The sequence below is a fragment of the Salvelinus fontinalis genome, chromosome 41, assembly GCF_029448725.1.
Source record: "Salvelinus fontinalis isolate EN_2023a chromosome 41, ASM2944872v1, whole genome shotgun sequence".
Taxonomy (NCBI): domain Eukaryota; kingdom Metazoa; phylum Chordata; class Actinopteri; order Salmoniformes; family Salmonidae; genus Salvelinus; species Salvelinus fontinalis.
In genome coordinates, this window is record NC_074705.1 from 21,944,314 (window position 1) to 21,967,124 (window position 22,811).

Consider the following 22,811-nt stretch of genomic DNA (forward strand, 5'->3'; position numbering starts at 1 on the left):
TCGTGTCTCCTCCCTCCATCGAAAATGACTGGTCTCCATTATTTTGATTGCTGCTAGAGGTAGTGCCTAGTATAACTGGTCCGTTAGTGTTGGTACTTAAACATTTTAATTAGGCCTAAATATTATTCCTAACATTTATTTGGGTACTTTGTATGGAAAACAATATTGCTGTATCGGCTACTTTTCATTACTCACTGCGTAGAGCTGGATGAAAAATACTTTTTGCTCAAGGAATATAATACATTTAGCTTGCTTTTCAGCCATTGAGAAAATACAGGCCTACCCTTTTTGTAATGTTACCATCGAAATCAATAATTCCATATTGGTCTTGATAAACCTGCAACACAGGCCAGTCCCTATGACAGGTAATCCACAACATAGAACCCAGAACCCACAAATCCCACTTGCTCGCTTGTGAAAGGTAGTTTGGCATAATTTTTAGGGCTCTATCAAATCTGCGTTCCGGAGAACGTGGAAGGAAAAGGAATACAGATATTAAAACAGAATTCAACAATGTTAAAAAAGTTAATCATAAGACCTGAACAAAATGCATCAGTGATTCGTATTTTCCTGCAACTTTCTGAAACGGCACAGGAATGCCCCCATCTGTGTGTGTGTGTGTGTATGTCTATACTTTGTGTAGCCGTTAGCAATGACGCTAATGATAACCATCTCTGGTAGATATGGTAAGGCTTTCCCAAAAACCTTCTCAATTAAATGTTAAACTACAAAGTAGCCTACCTGGTAAAATTATATGATTATTTGCATCAATCCAGTGGCCATTTGTTTAGCAAACTTTGCGATCACGAGTGCTACAGAAACCTATGCTAACCAAACACGGTGTGTTGCTGTTGTGCACTTAATTTACACACAATCTTAATTTCTTTAAAATTCAGAGCTCAAAAGTAGTCTCCTGATGTGGTTTAAGCATTGTTGTGAACTTAGAACATCCAATTTGGTTTTCTTTCTATAAAGATTGAGAGCAAAAACCTAAAAATAAATAAATAAATAAACTGCAACAAAACGAATTTGAGAAGTGATTTTATAGGGCCCTACATTTTGTAAATTTTTGGTGGTGGGCACCAATATTAATAATTTGATAGAAATATAATATTTTTATAGCGATATGAGCAAGGCATGTCATGATATCGGTTTATTCTTCCTGTTAAGCTACACAGTTCCGCAAAACTGGGATACATGACCGATCCTGCTTGCACAAAACCCTCTCACAGACCTTGTCACAGGCTTAGCATACTTAATTGCCTGATGATGGGCCGTCCACTGTGGATGGGCTTCCCATTGTAATCAAACTGGTTAGTTAGGTTCGAATTAAACCAGACTGACTCAACTTTGCATCCATTGAGCTATTTGGTACCATTTATACTTTCTAAACTAGAAAAGTTTTGGCGCCATACTCTGACCAAGGAATAAAGGGATACTTCGAACAACCAAAACGGATGGACAATGTTGACAGGAAGGTTGAAAGGCACCATCACATACAATGACGCTGCAAGGTACAAGTGGGAGGCTTGATCACATTGGATACTCTGACAAAAGGGGCAGTGAGTGCCAATGGTGTGGCACTCCATTATAATATAAATTAAGTGCAGATGTACATGGGACACACCGCTAATATGACATTCTACATTTAAGGCACCTGTTATGGCTTGTGAGTGCTAGGCTACTTTTAGAACTACTGGCTGAAATTATATAAATATCCCACTGCATTTATTTGAAATGAACAACATACAAACGACAATACTAAACAAAATAAACAAGGTTTTTAACCGATGGTATTCCATGTTACATCCAGGTACATTCGTGATTCACAAGAAGAATAAAGCCATCTGGAAACAAATGAGCCACATCTACAAGATCAGAGAGAGCAGTTAATGAGTGAGTGTGACCCATAGAGATAAAGGACTATCATGGATATCACCCATTTTGGCAAAGACATTGCCATTGAGGGCTTCCACCATGCCGCCGCCATTTCAAAGTATTAAAAGTAGCCAACTGGATGGGGATTCCTATGGGTTGTAGCATCAATGGCACTGCCCATGCTGTCAAAGACACTATAATGTCAGAGATAAAGTTGAGTTCTCCCTCTCTCCCTTTGGTGTGACCCAATATCTGAAAACAAAAACACATACAAGCTATCCAAAGGAATGTGTGTTCCATCAATTACCCTGACACAAATGAGGGGGGGGGGGGGGGTGAACATGCGAAAGACAAGTCTGAGGTACGTGATTCAAACCCAACAGACATCTCTTCAGACAGGGTTCACTGGGAGTGGAAAATAATGTACAATGGTGCAAATACTTCATTATTATTCAAGTCTTGGTTTTACAAAGGGAAAATATTAAAAACATTGTCACTTCTTCCTTTCTAAATGATGAGTAAATCGCTTATTCATGATTTAAGATTCCTTCATTGTTTGTCATCCCCTTTCAGAACAGAATGTCTTCGTTCTTTATAAGCGTCTCAACCACCTGTCTCTGGTAGCGGATGTCATTGAGCGCCGTCATCGCATCCAGGTCTGGGGCACGCATGAGGGTGGGCCCAAAAACAATGCCAAGGTTTTCTGCATTCATCAGGGTGTCTTTCTCATTTTGGGTTACCCTTTGAAGAGGAACAGGAAAGGGTCAGGGCAAAGAGAGAGAAAGCAACAACAACAACAAAAAACTTTAGGTGCCACTGACATGCTCATTCAAGGCCAAATTAGTTTTCTACCATAAAACAAATTATTGGCTACTGTTAACATATAATGCCTAGTAAAAAATATTAACTCTACAATTAATAATGATTAAAAAAAGGCCTGTCTTGATTGCATAAGTATTTGTCCTAAGATTTTCCTTAAGTCACACAATAAGCTGCTTCACAAGTATTTACACATTTTAACAGTAGAACCGCCATTGGCCGACGGGCATTTGATTTTGTAATTAAAATAAGGCAGAGGCTGCGGATCCCACCCTCATGGATCCCTTTCCCCCAGAACTGAAGATTTGAATCACGTTGTGCATGTGATTCTTTGGCAAGCGCTGCTGAGTTTTGGCCGCATGAGAAAAATGTGACCATTCGCACAATCATCCGAAAAATCTCATATGAAATTAGGTGATGTAATTTGACTTACAGTATGTTATACTATGCTATTATATTCGGTTATGTTATATAGAATACTATCATTATGTGATCTTGTAGACATTGATTCAGCTTTGATCTAACTTTATTAAACAAGCATCATTCGCCAGGGTAGCATGTTCTCTGGGCAGCTCAACGAGTAGAGCAGAGACTGTGCAAAGTAGAGAACCCAGCACCTGAGCAGAAGCTTCGGACCTTTAGCTTGTCGGGAAGAGGGGTCCGGAGAAGACGGGACTGTAGCCACTCCTTTAAAATAAATCTGCAACATCGTCCTCCTTCCCTGACTTTTAAGTATTTGTATTTTACAATCCTCTAAAAAGACAAAACAAAATCGTTTTCAGGCCGTTTGTCTTGGCAATTAGGTGTCAAAAAACAGGCAAACGGCCTGAAAACGATGTTGTACCAACAGCTGATGTGTCTTTCCTCACTTCATGATTGAATTTGAATTAACTGAGTAATGATCATGACGATGGTGAAGGGGGTGATTGAATTTACAATGTACAACGCTTAGTTCACAATGGCAAGAAAAACAAAGTGAATTGATGCGCACATTGTATCGGAGATGGATTAGAATTTGGAACATCTCACTAGTTATTCATATGGAAAATTGTTCTTTTTTTATTGTTTTATATTGCATTACATTATTATAAATACTATAACAGAATAAATAAATTGACATGGCAGGAATCAACTATTGATTTTATCGATTGTGCGATAAAGATGCTGTTAGATTCCACTGGAACAGGCAAAATACGTGCATGCCAGGGACTCCGTTAGGAAAATGTGGCGCCGCACATTTGACCGGCAGCATTTTCATTTAAATTACATTTGAGAAATGTACCAGACCCATACGTTTGGGGAAGCAAATTTTCTCCATAAAAATGCACCTTTATAATATAAAATACCATTCATCATCACATTTGAAGACTGATGTAAGACCACATTACAAATAGTAGGCTATGACTCAATCACTGTTTGCAAATAAAATACCAATCAACGCATGGCTGAGCGAGTATAGTGTAGAGGCCTGGGCTATGTCAGATACATTTCTTCTTTCTTTGCACATGAAAAACACATTTCATGCAATTCTACTACACTTTATATGACTGAAGACATTAGCAGAATCTTTTTTAATAAGACACATTACAGGGTAGCCTACTCTGCTGAAACTGACAATTAATAAAAACAACTTTGTCCATATAATAGGCCTACGACAAGGGGAGACACAAATACGACGTCCATCTAAACTGGAGGAGGAAATTATTGTCCAAAAACAAACTTAAGTGGGACTGACCCAACAATGATAGTGTGAATATGCGCTGTGCATAAGGTAAGGTAGGCTATAGGACTACTGTTATTCGATCAATTAAGATGAACATTTTGATATCTAAAAGACAGATTAGTCTTTTCATTGTCTTCTCTTTACAGCAATAGCCATTTGCTTTCCAAACTATGTTTTCCTGCGATTGAATTTAGAAATATTGTAATATGCCTGGCTGGGCCTCTACTTTTCAGTGACAGTCGTAAATCAACAATCTATTTGGTATTTGCAGCGCTCGCTGCCTTTCCTTCCGACTGAAACTAATGATTCTCTGTGGCCAAATCATGCTTTAGTAGTCTATTTTGAATTATTTTACTTATTTCTGCATAGACAGGAGTAGGCTAATTCGGCTATATACATTTTTGCAATTTAATTAAATTTACTTGGGGAAATCTACTATACCCATAGTAGAAAAAAAGTTTAACTATTCTATTGGTCAGCTTGTCGAGAAAGCCCAGACGCAGTTGTGGGAGGATAGACACCACATTCATAAAAATCAGTAGGCCTACATTTTCTTTTTAAAAGCAATAAATCTGATACAACAGATCAAGACCGTTTAGCTTAAAATGTTGATAAACTATTATTTCTTAACATTATTAGCGCAGCAATACGCACAAGGCAGTAGGCTACACGCAAATTTGCATTTGGCTACCGGACAATGAAAGAAAGTTGAAATAAAAATAGAATATGAGAAATAAGCTACTAGTTTCAATGTCTTATTAAAATAATTGATATGATATGGTGACATTTTGCCTTGACTACGTTGAAACAAGGTAAAACATGCCTCATACTATGTAGTAAAATGCTCAGGTTTCAAACAATTAAGTAGCTATAGTATATGTTTTAAAAACGCATACTGCCTCCAGCTCATTGCAAAGTGGTGTGAGAATTACAAATAGCCATTTTTAATTGTGGACAAAAAACTATTTTTAACATTCTAATGGCTGTCAAAGGTGCTTCCACCAACTATTGTTCAGGTGCGCAAATATTTATGCAATCAAGACATCTCCAGATTTTTTTGTTATTGTTAAAACTTCTTTGGGATAGCCCCCTTTTTTTCCAATTTTCGCCTAAAATGACATACCCAAATCTTACTGCCTGTAGCTCAGGCCCTGAAGCAAGGATATGCATATTTGTGGTACCATTTGAAAGGAAACACTTTGAAGTTTGTGTAAATGTGAATTGAATGTAGGAGAATAACACAATAGATCTGGTAGAAAAAAGAAAAAGAAAAAAAACAACGCTTTTTTTTCTCTTTCTACCACCATCTTTGAAATGCAACTGAAAGATCTCACTTCAAGCCATCACTCTGGTTGTAATTCTGATGGTGTCCACAAGATGGCAGCTGTGTATGCGCAAAGTTTCAGACAGATATCTTGAAGTATGAGCGAACTACATGACATATTAGTGTGAAGTCACCCAGGTACATTTGGGCAAATCGTGGAGACATTTGCATTCATATTACATTTTTATGCAAGAATATCGTCAAATCTGTATACTTGGACTTTGATTTAGCTTTTCCGGTATTAGTAGCCATATTATAAGTTCAACATTTGCAAAACAACCAGTTTTCATAACTTCGTAACTCGGAATATTCTTATAATTTTTGTCCAAAAGGAAAAGGCATGCTGTCGCACAAGGTTAACAGCTGCATTTTGCGACAGATACAGGGTTTCCGGATACTCCCGTAAAGACCAGCTCATTGGCTATCTAGCTATCTTTGTTTGACCCCGATTGATGCTTATTTGACAAAGTTGATCAAGTGAAGACCGCCAGTGTCATTGGCGTGCCATGAAGGCGTCGCTCTCTGACCAAATTTGGTGTCCTATAGGATATACTACAACCCTAATGATATAGTGAAGTCTGGTTACGTTATAGGATCTCAGAGGAATAGATACGAATGTGATTTGACGGGTTGAAACAACGTTTAGGGTTAGATTTTCACAGATTCTGTTCTTTGCAAATTGAACAAGTGGAAATACAAAATCGATTGTGCATGCTATATGGACCTTTTTAAGATATGAAAAAGGATCTTATCCAACAAAACAACACTTCATGTTATCTCTGGGACCCTTTGGATGATAAATCAGAGCAAGATTTCAGAATGTAAGTACACATTTCACCTTCAGCGGTGAATTTATCAAACCTATCATGGTGAAAAAAGTGTTTTGTTGTTAGGGGCTCTCAAACAATAGCATGGCATTTTTTCACAGTAATAGCTACTGTAAATTGACAGTGCAGTTATATTAACAAGAATTTAAGCTTTCAGCCGATATAAGACACATACGTACCGACATTTGTTGTTTTTCTAAAATCTGCGATCGTGACACAAGGCTCTGCATGATTTACAACTGTCCCGTTGACGGGACGCTGATTAAATAGACTGTACAATCTAATCATTGTCTCTACTCAATGACTAGGCCTGTTCTACCATAATATACTACAATATCTGGTCTCACCTCTTTAAGTGGGCCATGAGATAACACAGTGTTTCACAGTGTGCAGGTGGCAGCAGCTTCAGAGCTTCATGATGAGCCTCTAACCGCTTGTCTGGATCTGTAATCTCTAGAACCAGACAAAACGGACACACAGTCAGCGTCTGCAGGATAGGAACCATAACACACACCCAATAAAAATACAAATATTCATTAAACGGGCTAAGTTTAGGACTAACTTGCTGCCTCCATGAACCTTGGGTAGGCGTCATACGTGATAAGAGGAATAGGTAAATCCCTGAAGTACAGTTTCAGTGCGCCAGTGATTATATTGATGTCTTCATACACATTCACAGAAATGTCCGCCTTTTCACCATCTATTGGGAGACAGAGGGAGAATTTTTTAACTTAACTATAGATGGGGCAGTTAATTAAAAGATGCCACAACGGTTGCATGCATCCAAAAGGAGAACTTAGAATTACATTGTTTTGTGGCTATGCAGCCGGTCTATAGATGATAAACTCAGTTGGCACTCGATTGGTGTTACTTGATAACTGCCATTAACAATTCAATCAGTTTTTGTCCAACCTAGTCCCCGCAATCTTGCAGCAATATCAACAATAGTCCTTGAAAAATGCTGTCCATGCCCTAAGTCCAATTGATACCCACTGACTGCCCCACCCAGAAAGCAGGTAACTGAATGCAATACAGTGGCAAAGGAAAAAGGGCCCTGCCTCTGTCAAAAGCCAGCTTCACATCTTCAATCAGATCACTGAAGCCTGAGATTCTGTACAGGCCCTCAGACTGAACACCTACAGTTAGAGAAGGACGGGAGAGAAAGACAATGACAAATTAAACAGCTTTACATTTATCAAACTAACACCAGTGCAAATTCATACCTCTCCATTACTTGTCAGGAAATTCGAGTAACATGAACATTGTTACTGGAGGATGTCTGAAACCATAACAACCGTATAGCAAAAAAAACATCACAAGTGGGTCATTTTCTACTGCTCACCTCTAGACTCAATCTCTTGTATGCACATGTCCACCACCATGGGTCGCTTGGAATTGTGGGCTTTTACCAGGGTCGTAAGGTCACAACTGTATACTTTCTTGACATGCTTGAGGTCAGGCTTACAGTCGTTTGGCACCATTTTGGAACACTGTTTGTGGACATTCAAACCGCAATCTGGGCAAAAAAAGAGATGAGCAATAATGCTGTATCATTTAATTGAACCTTTATTTTGGCAGGGTAAGTCCTGCATGGTAGTATCATTACCACAGTTTAAAATGGCAGGCAGCACTAAAAACGATTATTCTGTTACAACGCATAAAAGCATCCTCAATGTTATGTCAATCTGATTGCTTTTCCAATTGGAGATGAATTGTGTATGTTTTATTTAACCTTTATTTAGTCAGGGGGTCCCATTGAGACCAGCCTTGTTTGCAAGGGAGCCCTGTATTACAAGAGCAAAAAGCAATTACACATTAGTTAGACAAATACTTCAAAACAATAAAAAATACAATAGTAAGAACCCACTCTATCATGCACATACTTTAAGGTCTGCAGTGGCGATCTCTGATAAATTTGCCCTTAAAGTGGCATTGAAAACTAGAGCAAATCAAATTGTATTCGTCACATGCGCTGAACACAACATGCTTACTTACAAGCCCCTAACCAACAATGCAGTTTTAAAAAATATGGATAAGAATAAGAAATAAAAGTAAGAAGTAATTAAAGAGCAGCAGTAAAATAACAATAGCGAGACTATATACAGGGGGTACCGGTACAGAGTCAATGTGCGAGGGCACCGGTTAGTTGAGGTAATAAATACATGTAGGTAGAGGTACTAAAGTGACTATGCATAGATGATAACAACAAAGAGTACCGTAATTTCCGGACTATAAGCCGCTACTTTTTCCCACGCTTTGAACCTCGCGGCTTATACAATGACGCGGCTAATTTATGGATTTTTCCCGCTTTCACAAGATTCATGCCGCCAAAAAACTGAGCACCGTCACATAATGTGACGTAAATCGAGCGCGCTCAAACTTCCCATCATTCTGATTACGGTAGTCATTTTGTCACCCTCATCATGGCAAAGACACGGAGAAATGCATATGATGCAGCTTTCAATTTGAAGGCGATCGATCTGGCTGTTGGAAAAGGAAATAGAGCTGCTGCACGGGAGCTTGGCCTTAATGAGTCGATGATAAGACGTTGGAAACAGCAGCGTGAGAAACTGACTCAGTGCAAAAAGACAACAAAAGCTTTCAGAGGAAAGAAAAGCAGATGGCCCGAACTAGAAAATGAGGCTTTGGTGACAAGTGGGGAGAAATCCTTCACTAAAACGGGCCGCATGCGAAGAGCAACTTATGGTCAAGTCTGCCAGTGGGTCCTGACAGCGTGGAGCATTGTCAAAAAATCCACTATCATCAACGGGTTTCGAAAGGCTGGACTGCTGCGTATTGAAGAGGGCAGCATGAGCTCAGCGGGGAATTTGCCTCCGGATGAAAGTGACGAGAGCGACAATGAAAACGATCCAACATCGGATGAAGCAATTCTGAGGCTATTCAACTCCGACACCGAAGGAGATGACTTCAGTGGTTTCAGTGCACAGGAGGAAGATGGTGACCAATGACTTTCTTGGTAGGCTACTGTTTACTGCAATTTTTTTACATTTTTGTTACAAGCCGTGTTTTGTTAAAGCCTATTTATATTTGTTACAAGCCGTGTTTCGTTTAAAAAGCCTATTTATTTTTGTTACAAGCCGTGTTTCCTTTAAAGGCTGTGTAAAGTTCATTTGTTTCAATGTACCGGTAGGCACCTGCGGCTTATAGACATGTGCGGCTTATTTATGTACAAAATACATATTTTCTTTAAATTCAGTGGGTGCGGCTTATATTCAGGTGGCCTTAATAGTCCAGAAATTACGGTAGCAGCGGTGTAAAAGAGGTTGAGAGGGGGGGATGGGCAATGCAAATAGTCTGGGTAGCCATTTGATTCGATGTTCAGGAGTCTTATGGCTTGGGGGTAGAAGCTGTTTAGAAGCCTCTTGGGCCTAGACTTGGCACTCCAGTACCGCTTGCGTGCGGTAGCAGAGATAACAGGGTGGCTGGAGTCTGACAATTTTTAGGGCCTTCCTCCGACACTGCCTGGTAGAGGTCCTGGATGGCAGGAAGCTTGGCCCCAGTGATGTACTGGGCCTCGGGTCAGATGCCGAGCAGTTGCCATACCAGGCGGTGATGTAACCGGGTCAGGATGCTTTCGATGGTGCAGCTGTAGAACTTTTTGAGAATCTGGGGACCTATGCCAAATACTTTCAGTCTCCTGATGGGAAAAGCTGTCGTGCACACTTCACAACTGTCTTGGTGTGTTTGGACCATGATAGTTCATTGGGGATGTGGACACCAAGGAACTTGAAACTCTCGACCCACTCCAGTACTCGTCGATGTTCATGGGGGCCTGTTCGGCCCACCTTTTCCTATAGTCCATGATCAGATCCTTTGTCTCGCTCATATTAAGGGAGAGGTTGTTGTCCTGGCACCACACGGCCAGGTCTCTGACCTCCTCCCTATAGGCGGTCTCATCGTTATTGGTAATCAGGCCTACCACTGTTGTCATCAACAAAATTAAATGGTGTTGGAGTCGTGTTTGGCCACACAGTCGTGGGTGAACAGGGAGTACAGGAGGGGACTAAGCATGCACCCAAGGGACCCCTGTGTTGAGGATCAGCGTGGCAGATGTGTTGTTGCCTACCCTTACCCTTATGTAAACGTCAGTTTTTTGATTTAATACATTTGCAAACATTTCTAATAACCAGTTTTTGCTTTGCCATTATGGGGTAAACAATTTAATACATTTTAGAATAAGGCTGTAACGTAACAAAATGAGGAAAAAGTCAAGGGGTCTGAATACTTTCCGAAACCAATGTAGGTTTTCAAATGTTTTCCCTAAAATAAAGGTTAAATTAAAAAAATATAATAACGGCAGTCAAGCATCCAAGCTAACTGGCTAACATTGACTAGCTTGCTAGCTACTTTAAAGACAAAAATGAGAGAACAGCTTACTCTGACTAATTTTACTCACCTTTGCTGAGCTGGTTAGACTATTTTTATGTTATCAAGAGGGTTAGTGATTGTAACTTACTGGCAACATTTCAATTCGTTGTTTTAGCCGATGTTAACTGGCACCTGTCATTTCAACAGGCACAACTTGTCGTTCGTAAATTCATCAATTATTCTGTGCTCCGACACTCTCAAACCAGAGTGCTCTGAACTCTAATAGATTACCAGATTGAATTTACGAACGCCCTGTAGACACTGGTATGGCGCTGTATATGACATCTCCTCGAAACCTGGTTCAAACTAGCTGTGTTAAAAGACAAAACACAAAGCAGAGACCACAGTTTGCTTCCCACCCTCCCTTTACCTGCACATTTAACTCCCTGAGCGATGAGGCCCCACATGAAGTTGGCACAATATTCACACCAGTGGGGTCCCCGGAAGGTGTGCACCTGCAGGGGAGAGGACGGAAAACATGGTCACTTTTTTACTGGATGGAAGGATAGATGGACATACTAGGCTTTCCCCTGGCTCTCCACAGCCTGCGCACACTGAAGGAGCCAATTGGGAATTATCCCTGTGAGAGAGATAAGCAGCGCTAGAAAGCAGACTGGCAGGCCTTATAATGTGGGTTGGAAAGTGTGTGTGTGTGTGTGTGTGTGTGTGTGTGTGTGTGTGTGTGTGTGTGTGTGTGTGTGTGTGTGTGTGTACCATGGTTGACAATGCCAGGGTTATCACATATCTAAAAGGGACTACATCAAACAAATGCCTAGTTCTGCCAGGTAATGGCTAGACCAATCAGAAATGCTCAACATTTATCTGTGAAAAGCATGGTGGACTCAGACCCCTTGTTTTAGATTGCTATTTTGGGAATGGGAACGTGGAGGATAGGCATCTTGTGCAAATGACAAGACAAACAACAAATGAGAAAACCTAATGACTGGTGTTATAGTGGTCTTGGTATTTTTAAAAATCTCACAAAACAAAATGTATTATTTTCACATGCTCTAGTAAAATTATATCTCGCTGAGATTATTTTAGGAGAAGATGGTTGCTGTGTTTGACTGGTAAGAGGCGTGGTTAGCAAGATGCGGCTAGATTCTGTGAGGGTCCCCAAGCGTCTGGCTGGGCAGAATGGGATTAAGGGCTGTGTTGTGTTCTGTCAGGTTGTGTCTCCCTCTCCCAGTTTATATGAGCTACTAACGACAGGTCCGGTAGCCAGTCAGACTACACTATCAGTTGCTGAGGACTACTACAATCCCTCCTCCTTCATGACAACTCAAAATGCTGCTCACTAGTCAGAAGCCGATCAGAATTTAGATTTAATCTTTTACAAAGAGGCAATTCTCTCCCCCGTCATTCCAAAAATGTAAAATATGCCAATCAAACAACCTCAAATGTGATATAACCACCATAAAGGCAGTGAAAAAGAAAGAGCAGAAGAGGAAAAGTAAGAAACGCTGAGCAGGCAGGTTCAGGTCTTACCTTGAAATTGTGGACTTTCTCATACTTGGTCGCGTGGTCGTTGTCCTTCAGGGTGGCTCGACGGACCAGTGAGGTGAGCTGTGAATAGGCAAACAGTTTGAGAGGTTGCCAGAAGGTGGCACGGGGCTTCTGGGTCCCTGACCCCATCCTCACACCCAGGGCTGTGGCCATAATGTCTTTCTGCCCCTCCTCCTTCTTAGCCTCTTGTACCAGAGACTTCTTCCCCCTCCCTGACTATGTACAACTCCCTGGATGGCATGATGGGTGGGTAATAAAAGGGAAATTCCCCCAATTTTCTCAGAACAGCTGATGTGATGCCTATGTGGAGGACAGACAGAGCTGGAGAGCGACCTCAGAGGTCAACTCGGAGCAGCTCAGAGCAAGCCTGTACTCAGCACTGCTGCTTGCATCGTTAAAATCAACGCATCAAGTAAACCAAAACAAGCCAACAAAAGCAGTAGGTAAAATCCACTAAGAATCCAAAGATCTGAAAGGAAAAAAAAGAGGAGTAAAAAAGTAGTTTGAGTATTCCTTTAAAATTACAGTGCCACAGAATTGTGTCCTTAATCCTGTGCTGATCAGGGTGTCTAAACGAGATTCCTCCTCAAAAGATCCGGCTTGACTGTGTGCATCGATGCAGATGAGGTGGGTGGCTGATTTTATCCTCTCCATGTCGCGCTGATACTGTCACTGGTGCACAGACAAAACCCAGAGTGAATACAGCCATTGGGCGGGGGGGAGGAAGCAAAAGAGAGAGAGAGAGAGAGAGCGAGTGAGTGAGAGCAGGTGGAGCATTGGGTAGTCACTGCTGGATCTAAATGCCACATTGAAAATAAGCCAATCAGAGAAAAGAACAGGCTCGGCTTTATCACCAGTGCTATAGTATATTCCTATTACCCCACAGGCAGAGGGAGAGAGAGCTCAATCCTACAATACAGCTCAATGTCACTGTAGCTCCAGGGTTGAGACTGAGCATTAATCTGAAAGCTACAAAAACACTACAAAAACACTACATCTACCACATACAGAAGAAAATAATTCCCCAAATTTTAGGATATGGTGCAATTGATTGAACTTTCAGACAACTTAGTCCAACATGGTTGTAACTTCCAGAGAAAAAAATCTATATAGGATCTGCATGTATTCAAAACAGCTATTTACAACAACAAAAAATTACGCATTACTTGTTATATACAGTGCATTCAGAAAGTATTCAGACCCTTCGACTTTTTCCACATTTTGTTACGTTACAGCCTTATTATAAAATTGATTCAATCGTTTTTTCCCCCTCATCAATCTACACACAATACCACATAATGACAAAGCAAAAACAGGTTAAGACATTTTTGCAAATGCATAAAATAAAATAAAAATTAACATTTACATAAGTATTCAGACACTTTACTTTGTTAAAGCACCTTTGGCAGTGATTACAGCCTTGAGTCTTCTTGGGTGTGATGCTACAAGCTTGGCACACCTGTATTTGTGGAGTTACTCCCAAAGATTTCTCCCTCTCCCACTCACCTTTTATCCTTACTTCTAAATTTGCCCGATTGCATCTTCCCCTCACACTCTCTGCATCTCCCTCTCCCACCACCATCTTCAACCCTCTGTGTGTGTAGCACTCTCTTGGTGGTGAGGACCAAAAGTATTTGGACAGTGACATTTTTGTTGTTTTGGCTCTGTACTCCAGCACTTTTGATTTAAAATGATACAATGAAATATAAATTACAGCACTTTTTGTACATAGCCCATTATAGGCAACCAAACGTATTTGGACAAATTCACTTAGAGTAGTCAAAAACTTCATATTTGGTCCCATAATTCCTAGCATGCAATGACTATTACAGGCTTGTGACAATACAAACTTGTTGGATGCATTTGCAGTTTGTTTTGGTTGTTTTTCGGGTTATTTTGTGTCCAATAGAAATTAATGGTAAATTATGGTAAACTCATTTGAGTCACTTTTATTGTAAATAAGAATAGAATATGTTTCTGAACACTTATGCATTAATGTGGATGCTACCATGATTACGGATAATCTGGAATGAAAAATTACGATTGAGAAAGTTCGAGGCATAAATATCATACCCCCAAGAAATGCCATTACCAACAACAGGAGAGGTTTGCATTTTTAGGGGGGAATGATATTTATGCCTCCAACTTGCTCACTCATCAATATTCAAGATTCATTCAGGATTATCTGTAATCTACATTAACGCAGAAGTGTTCAGAAACATTATTTTCTTATTTACAATAAAAGTGACTCCAAAATGACAATACATTATAGACCATTCATTGGGAACAAAACCTGAAACAAGCAAAACAAAACTGCAAATGCATCCAACAAGAGTCACAAGACTGTGTGCTAGGAATATGGGACCAAACACTAAACTTTTGAATACTTTCATACACAAGTGAATTTGTCCAAATACTTTTTGTTCCCTAAAATGGGGAAGGTGGGGAGGGGGGGCACATACAAAAAGTGGATCAAAATATGATATGGATGAAAACACCATCAAATTCAAGTTGACAGTCTGGACTATAACCCCTGTCATTGTATAATAAAAAAAAATCCAAAGAGCTGGCGTACAGAGCCAAAATCACCAAAAAGGTCTGTGTCTAAATACATTGACCTCACTCTATAGAAAGCACTGACAGCCCAAGTCTTCCAGGTTACAGATTCTATAAAACAATCATGATTAGACTGTCTTTCCTGTAGGGGAAAGGCAGAAAGGAAATTGAGTGATCTTGATCGTGTCCTCTGTATACATAGCTTGTTAAAGCTACCATGGAACAAACAGAAAAAGACTGCCAACATTGATCGTGTATCAGAAAAGAGGCCACTAGTACACACCATAACAACTCAAGGAGTGAGTTTAGTGTTGTATTGTTCTCAATAAAATCACCTTTAATTCGGTCCTCCCAAGTGGCGCAGCATTCTAAGGAGCTGCATCGCAGTGCTAGAGGCTTTACTACAGACCCGGGTTCATTCCCAGGCTGTGCCACAACAGTCCCATAGGACTGCGCACAATTGGCCCAGCATCGTCCGGTGGGACTTTACTCGGCTCATCGTGCTCTAGCGACTCCTTGGTGCGGCTTGCTTCCAAGTTAAGCTGGCGGGTGGCGGGTCATGTAAGCTGGCGGGTCATGTTTCGGAGGACGCATGACTCCACCTTATCAGTCTGTATTGAGGTACTGTTAGCCGGGTTGATTATGTCCAGGTTCTTCAAAAAGAGCCTGCATTGTGATGATTATAGGCATTTAATTACATAGAGAGCGAACAGTGGGAGGAGGGAGAAGAAGGCTGGGGGAGGTCAGCGAGTGAATGACCATTAGATAACTTCAGCGGTGTAAAACAAAACAAAAAAATATTGCATACATCCATTTGAGGCTGAATCATGAGATGGGGGCATCTATATGCAGACCACGACAGTCCAACAGTAGACGCTAGGGCAGTCTCCCCTCCAAAGCATGCTGCATTTAAACGCCATGCTCGTGATCCAGTTGAAATTCATCACCAAAGCGGGAACAGAAAAGCTAAACGTTTCGTTTTTTTGGGATGGATTGCTCAATTCTGAGGACGCCCTGTGTTAGTTTAGTCTCAATATATACTCAGATTATAGCTAAAGGAGTCCAGACCTGTGGTGACAACAAAGCACCTCGCTCCTGTAAGTCACAGCATTTTCGCTTGGTCTGCAAACCCTATCACCCCCACATAAGGGGTAAAGAATAAAATGACCAATACATTACCAGGGGCTCCACTACCCCGACCACACAGTCTTGACAGTGATACATGAGGTGCTCTCACAGCACATACTGTCATTAGTCATAAGTCACAAAGGAGGACACCTTGCATGATGCTGGTACACACACTTCACACACCACCAAAAACAACCAAATAACATGACCACTTAAATCCCAAGCCAAATTCTAATCTAATTGATTAAAATGAGGGAACATTGCCGGACAAGGCGGTGATGCAGCCTGACATAATGCTCTCAATGCTGCCTCTCCAGAAGTTTGTTAGGGTCTTGGGGGCCATGCAGATTTTCTTCAGCTACCTGAGGTTTTAGAGGTGCTGTTGCACCTTATTCACCACAATGTTGGTGTGGCGAGACAATTTCAGATCCTCTATGATGTGCACGCCAATTAACTAGAAGCTTTTGAACCGTTTTGCTTCCAAGGATGAACCATCGATGAGGATGGGGGCGTGCTCCCTCTTTCGTCTCCTGTATTCCACAATAAGCTCCTTTGTTTTGTTGAGGGAAAGGTTATTTCCCTGCACCACTCCAACAGGGCTCTAACCTCCTCCCTGTAAGCTGTCTCGTCGTTGTTGGCAATCAGGCCTACCACTGTCAAGTCGTCAGCAAACTTGATGATCGAGTTGCCAAACAGTCAGGGGTGAAAAGGGAGTATAGGAGGGGGCTAAGCACACACCCATGGGGCGGGGGGAATTAATATTTAATATACATCCCCATTAACTTCTTATGGCTGCAGGGGCAGTATTGAGTAGCTTGGATGAAAGGTGCACAGAGGTGCCCAAAGTAAACAACCTGCTCCTCAGTCATAGTTGCTAATATATGCATATTATTATTAGTATTGGATAGAAAACACTCTGAAGTTTCTAAAACTGTTTGAATTATGTCTGTGAGTATAACAGAACTCATATGGCAGGCAAAAACCTGAGAAAAAATCCAAACAGGAAGTGGAAATTATTAGGCTGGTTGATTTTCAACCAAGATCCCATTGAAATCACAGCGAGATATGAATGACTTCACTTCCTACGGCTTCCACTAGATGTCAACAGTCTGTAGAACTTTGTCTGATGCCTCTACTGTGAAGGGGCCCCGAATGAAAGAGGAATTAGTCAGGTCTGCCATGAGGTGACCATGCTCTGACCATGCGAGTTCACATGAGGAGGACCTCTGTTCCATCGCTCATCTGAAGTCAATGTAATTCTCCGGTTGGAACGTTATTCAAGATTTATTTTAACAACATTCTAAAGATTGATTCAATACATCGTTTGACATGTTTCTAGTGACTGTTACTGAACTTTTGGACATTGACATCTTTTACGGAACGCGCTTCGTGACTTTGGAATTGTTTACCAAACGCGCTAACCAAAGTAGCTAATTTGACATAAATAACGGACATTATCGAACAAATCAAGCATTTATTGTGGACCTGGGATTCCTGGGAGTGTATTCTGATGAAGATCATCAAAGGTTAGTGATTCATTTTATCTCTATTTGTGCTTTTTGTGACTGCTATCTTTAGCTGGAAAAATGGCTGCGCTTATTGTGGTTTGGTGTGACCTAACATAATCGTTTGTGGTGCTTTCGCTGAAAAGCATATTTGAAATCGGACACTTTGGTGGGATTAACAACAAGATTACCTTTAAAATGGTATTAGACACATGTATGTCTGACGAATTTTAATTATGATATTTCTGTTTTTTGAATTTGGCGCCCTGCATTTCGACTGGCTGTTGTCATATTGATCCCGTTACCGGGATTGTTAAACTGCTGCACTCTTCATGGGGTCCAGAACATTTTTATTCAGTTAGGGCACTATGACTACTGCTCAGCTTAACACCAAACAGCATAGGTATTATTCTTGTCCAAGTGGGATAGGGCAGTGTGCAGTCCAACGCCGATTGCGTCGTCCTTAGAAATGTTGGGGCGGTGTGCAAATTGTAGTCGGTCAATGGTGTCGGGTAAGTTGGAGGTGATATGGTCCTTGACAAGCCTTTCAAAGCACTTCAGGATGACAGAAGTGAGTGCTACGGGGCGATAGTCATTTAGTGCAGTTGCCTTGGCTTGCTTGGGTACAGGTACAACGGTGGCCCTGTTGAAGTGCAGAGGACAGACGGATGGTGAGAGGTTGAAAATGTGCGTAAACACTCCAGCCAGTTGGTCTGCGCATGCTCTGAGGACACGGCTTGGTATGCCATCTGGGCCGGCAGCCTTGCGAGGGTTAACAGGTTTGAAGATCCTACTCACGTCACCTACAGAGATTGGGAGCACGCAGTCCTCATAAGCAGTGGAGGTACATGTCAGTGGGTCAGTGTTGTTTTCCTCAAAACAGGCAAAAAAGGTGTTAACGAGTCTGGAAGTGAGACATCAGTGTCCGCAACGTGGCTAGTATTCCCTTTATAAATCAGTGACTGTTTGAAGTCCCTGCCACATGGGTCTCGTGTCAGAGCCGTTGAACTGCAACTTCACTTAGTCCCTGTAACGTCTTTCTGCCTCTGTCAATATTCGTCTATGTTTCAAGTCCCTTTACCGTGGATAAATGCGGTGGTTCACAATTTCAGTTGTGTGAATGCTGCCATCTATCCACCGTTTTTAGTTTGCGTATGTTCTAATGTCCTTAAATGTATTTTGTGAACGTCACGGAGTACAGAAGGGGGCTGAGTATACACACCACGGAATATGCTGTTTCCATTTTGTCCACACCCATGCTTATATACCACCCGCTTTAGAAGTTCAGAACAAGAAAGTGTGGGATATATCGAATTAATGACACTCAAATGTAAAATTATTCAAACTATGGATTTATAATCAGCCTAATTGAGGTGTAGATTACATCACACATTCCAGTGTTCAAACTGTAACACAGCTGCATGAGATTTGTAAAAAAATAAAAAATAATAATAATACCTGTCTGAGGTCACTTTATTTTAAGAAAGTGAAATGTCAGAATAATAGTAGAGAGAATGCTTTATTTCAGCTTGTATTACTTTCATCACATTCCCAGTGAGTCAGAAGTTTACATACACTCAATTAGTATTTGGTAGCAATGCCTTAAGATTGTTTAACTTGGGTCAAACGTTTTGGGTAGCCTTGCACAAGCTTCCCACAATAAGTTGGGTGAATTTTGGCCCATTCCTCCTGACATAGCTGGTGTAACTGAGTCAGGTTTGTAGGCCTCCTTGCTCGCACACGCTTTTTCAGTTCTGCCCACAAATTTTCTATAGGATTGTGGTCAGGGCTTTGTGATGGCCACCTTGACTTCGTTGTCCTTAAGCCATTTTGCCACAACTTGTGAAGTATGCTTGGGGTCATTGTTCATTTGGAAGACCCATTTGCAACCAAGCTTTAACTTCCTGACTGATGATATATTACTTCAATAGGTCCACATAATTTTCCTTCATGAGGCCATCTATTTTGTGAAGTGCACCAGTCCCTCCTGCAGCAAAGCACCCACACAACATGATGCTAACACCCCCATGCTTCACGGTTAGGATGGTGTTCTTCGGCTTGCAAGCCTCCCCCTTTAACCTCCAATCATAACGATGGTCATTATGGCCAAACAGTTCTATTTTTGTTGTTTCATCAGATCAGAGGACATTTCTCCAAAAAGTACGATCTTTGTCTCCATGTGCAGTTGCAAACTGTAGACTGGCTTTTTTACGGCGGTTTTGGAGCAGTGGCTTCTAACTTGCTGAGCGGCCTTTCAGGTTATGTTGATATAGGACTCGTTTTACTGTGGATATAGATACTTTTGTACCTGTTTCCTCCAGCATCTTCACAAGGTCCTTTGCTGTTGTTCTGGGATTGATTTGCACTTTCCGCACCAAAGTACGTTCATCTCTAAGAGACAGAACACGTCTCCTTCCCGAGCGGTATGGCACCTGCGTGGTCCCATGGTGTTTATACTTGCGTACTATTGTTTGTACCGATGAACGTGGTACCTTCAGGCATTTGGAAATTGCTTCCAAGGTCTACAATAATTTCCGAGGTCTTGGCTGATTTCTTTTGATTTTCCCATAATGTCAAGCAAAGAGGCACAGAGTTTGAAGGTAGGGCTTGAAATACATCCACAGGTAAACCTCTATTTGACTCAAATGAGGTCAATTAGGCTATCCGAAGCTAATAAAGCCATTACATAATTTTCTGGAATTTTCTAAGTTGTTTAAAGGCACAGTCAACTTAGTGTATGTAAACCTCTGACCCACTGGAATTGTGGTACAATGAATTATAAGTGAAATAATCTGTCTAAACAATTGTTGGAAAAATGACTTGTGTCATGCACGAAGTAGATGTCCTAACCGACTTGCCAAAACTATAGTTTGTTAACAATACACTTGTGGAGTGGTTAAAAATGACTCCAACCTAAGTGTATGTAAACCTCCGACTTTACTTGTATATACACACACACACAGGAAAAATATATAAAAAGCAACATGTAAAATGTTGGTCTCACGATCAGCGGTTTTCTGATGTCAACGTTGCCCCATGGTGGAGGTGGGGTTATGGTAATAGCAACGGACGACGAACACAATTGCATTTTATCGATGGCAACTTGAATGCACAGAAATACCGTGATGAGATCCTGAAGCCCATTGTTGTGCCATTCATCTGCCACCATCACCTCATGTTTCAGTATAATAATGCACAGCCCCATGTTGCAAGAATCTTGACACAATTCCTGAAAGCTGAAAATTTCCCAGTTCTTCCATGGTCTGCATACTCACCAGACGTCACCCATTGAGCATGTTTGGGTTGCTCTGGATCGATGTGTACGACAGCGTGTTCCAGTTCCCAACAATATTCAATGGCTGTGAGAAGTTGCTGAAGAGGAGTGGGATAACATTCCACAGGTCACAATCAACAGCCTGATCAACTCTATGTGAAGGAGATGTCTCATGCAGCGCAACACAAGTGGTGGTCACACCAGACACTGACTGGTTTTCTGATCCACGCCCCTACCTTTAAAAAAAATAAAATATCCATAGATTTGTCATATCCATAGATTAGGGCCTAATTTATTTGAATTATTTCCTTATATGAACTGTGAAACTGAAATTGTTGCATTTATATTTTTGTTCAGTATAATTGCCCCCTTACACTCAACTGATTGTGCCACCTACAGCTACAATGACTGTAACCAAATCCTTCCTGTAGTTGATGATCAGTCTCTCACATCGCTTTGGAGGAATTTTGGCCAACTCTTGCATCCAGGACTGCTTTAACTCAGCGACATTTGTGGGTTTTCAAGCATGAACTGCTCGTTTCAAGTCCTGCCACAACATCTCAATTGGGATTAGATCTCCACTTTCACTAGGCCATTCCAAAACTTAAAATGTGTTACTGTTTAACCATTTTCATGTAGACTTGATTGTGTGTTTTGGATCATTGTCTTGCTGCCCGACCCAGCTGTGCTTCAGCTTCAGTTCACAGACTGATGCCCTGACATTCTACTGCATAATTCTCTGATACAGAGGATCATTCATGAGGTCTCCTATTAAGGCAAGTCGTCCAAGTCCTGACGCAGCAAAGCAACCCCAAACCGTCACACTACCACAACCATGCTTGACTGTTGGTATAAGATTCTTACTGTGGAATGCTGTGTTGGTTTGCGCCAGGGATAAATAGGACCCATTTCACAACTTATGACTCATCTGTCCATAGAACATTCTTCCAAGAGTTTTGATGATCATCCAGGTGCTTTTTGGCAAAATGTAGTCAACTTTTTGAATGAGAATTGCATTTATATTTTTGTTCAGTTTGTGTGTACATACAGTGCATTCGGAAAGTATTCAGACCCCTTGACTTTTTCCACATCTTGTTACTTTACAGCCTTATTCTAAAATTGCTTAAATAGTTGTTTTTTCCTCAATCTACACACAATACCCCATAATGACAAAGCAAAAAAAGGTTGAAACATTTCTGCAATTTTTGCATTTTTTTTTTTGCTAAAACGGAAATGTTACATTTACATAAGTATTCAGTCCCTTTACTCAGTATCTTATTTCTCATGGTATGAGAGTCCTTTAGGTGCCCTTTGGCAAACTCCAAGTTGCGGTCATGTACCTTTTACTAAGGAGTGGCTTCTGTCTGGGCACTATCATAAAGAACTGACTGGTGGAGTGCTGCAGAGGTGGTTGTCATTCTGAAAGGTTCCATCTCCACAGAAGAATTCTGGAGCACAGTCAGAGTGACCAACTGGTTCTTCGTCACCTGATTAAGGCCCTTCTCCCCCAATTGCTCAGTTTGGCCAGCTCTAGGAAGTGTCTTAACCTCTCTTGGGTACGTGAGACGTTAGCGTCCCACCTCTTCAACAGCCAGTGAAACTGCTGGGCGCCAAATTCAAATACAGAAATACTCATTATTAAAATTCAGAAAACAAAACGTATTTTACATAGGTTTAAAGATTAACTTCTTGTGAATCCAACCACGGTGTCAGATTTTTAAAATGCTTTACGGCGAAAGCATACCTTACGATTATTTGGGAACATAGCCCAGCAGACAAATCATTACAAACAGTAACCAGCCAAGTAGAAGAGTTACACAAGACAGAAATAGAGATAAAATTAATCCCTTACCTTTGATGATCTTCATATGGTTGCACTCAG

The 22,811-nt window shown here is 41.0% G+C and overlaps 1 protein-coding gene across 2 annotated transcripts in view; it reads right to left on the minus strand.

The window, feature by feature from the left end:
• Positions 1-1,762: 1,762 nt before the first annotated feature.
• Positions 1,763-22,811, minus strand: part of LOC129840612 (N-chimaerin-like) — a 40,144-nt gene continuing 19,095 nt past the window's right edge. For both annotated transcript variants that reach the window (XM_055908613.1, XM_055908615.1), the window contains exons 8-14: positions 12,449-12,526; positions 11,331-11,415; positions 7,914-8,087; positions 7,630-7,707; positions 7,134-7,271; positions 6,919-7,024; positions 1,763-2,619 (exon numbers count right to left, since the gene is read on the minus strand). In XM_055908613.1, coding sequence (XP_055764588.1) covers positions 2,448-2,619; positions 6,919-7,024; positions 7,134-7,271; positions 7,630-7,707; positions 7,914-8,087; positions 11,331-11,415; positions 12,449-12,526 — 831 coding nt within the window. In that variant the 3' untranslated portion in view covers positions 1,763-2,447. The remainder of the gene's footprint in view (positions 2,620-6,918; positions 7,025-7,133; positions 7,272-7,629; positions 7,708-7,913; positions 8,088-11,330; positions 11,416-12,448; positions 12,527-22,811) is intronic.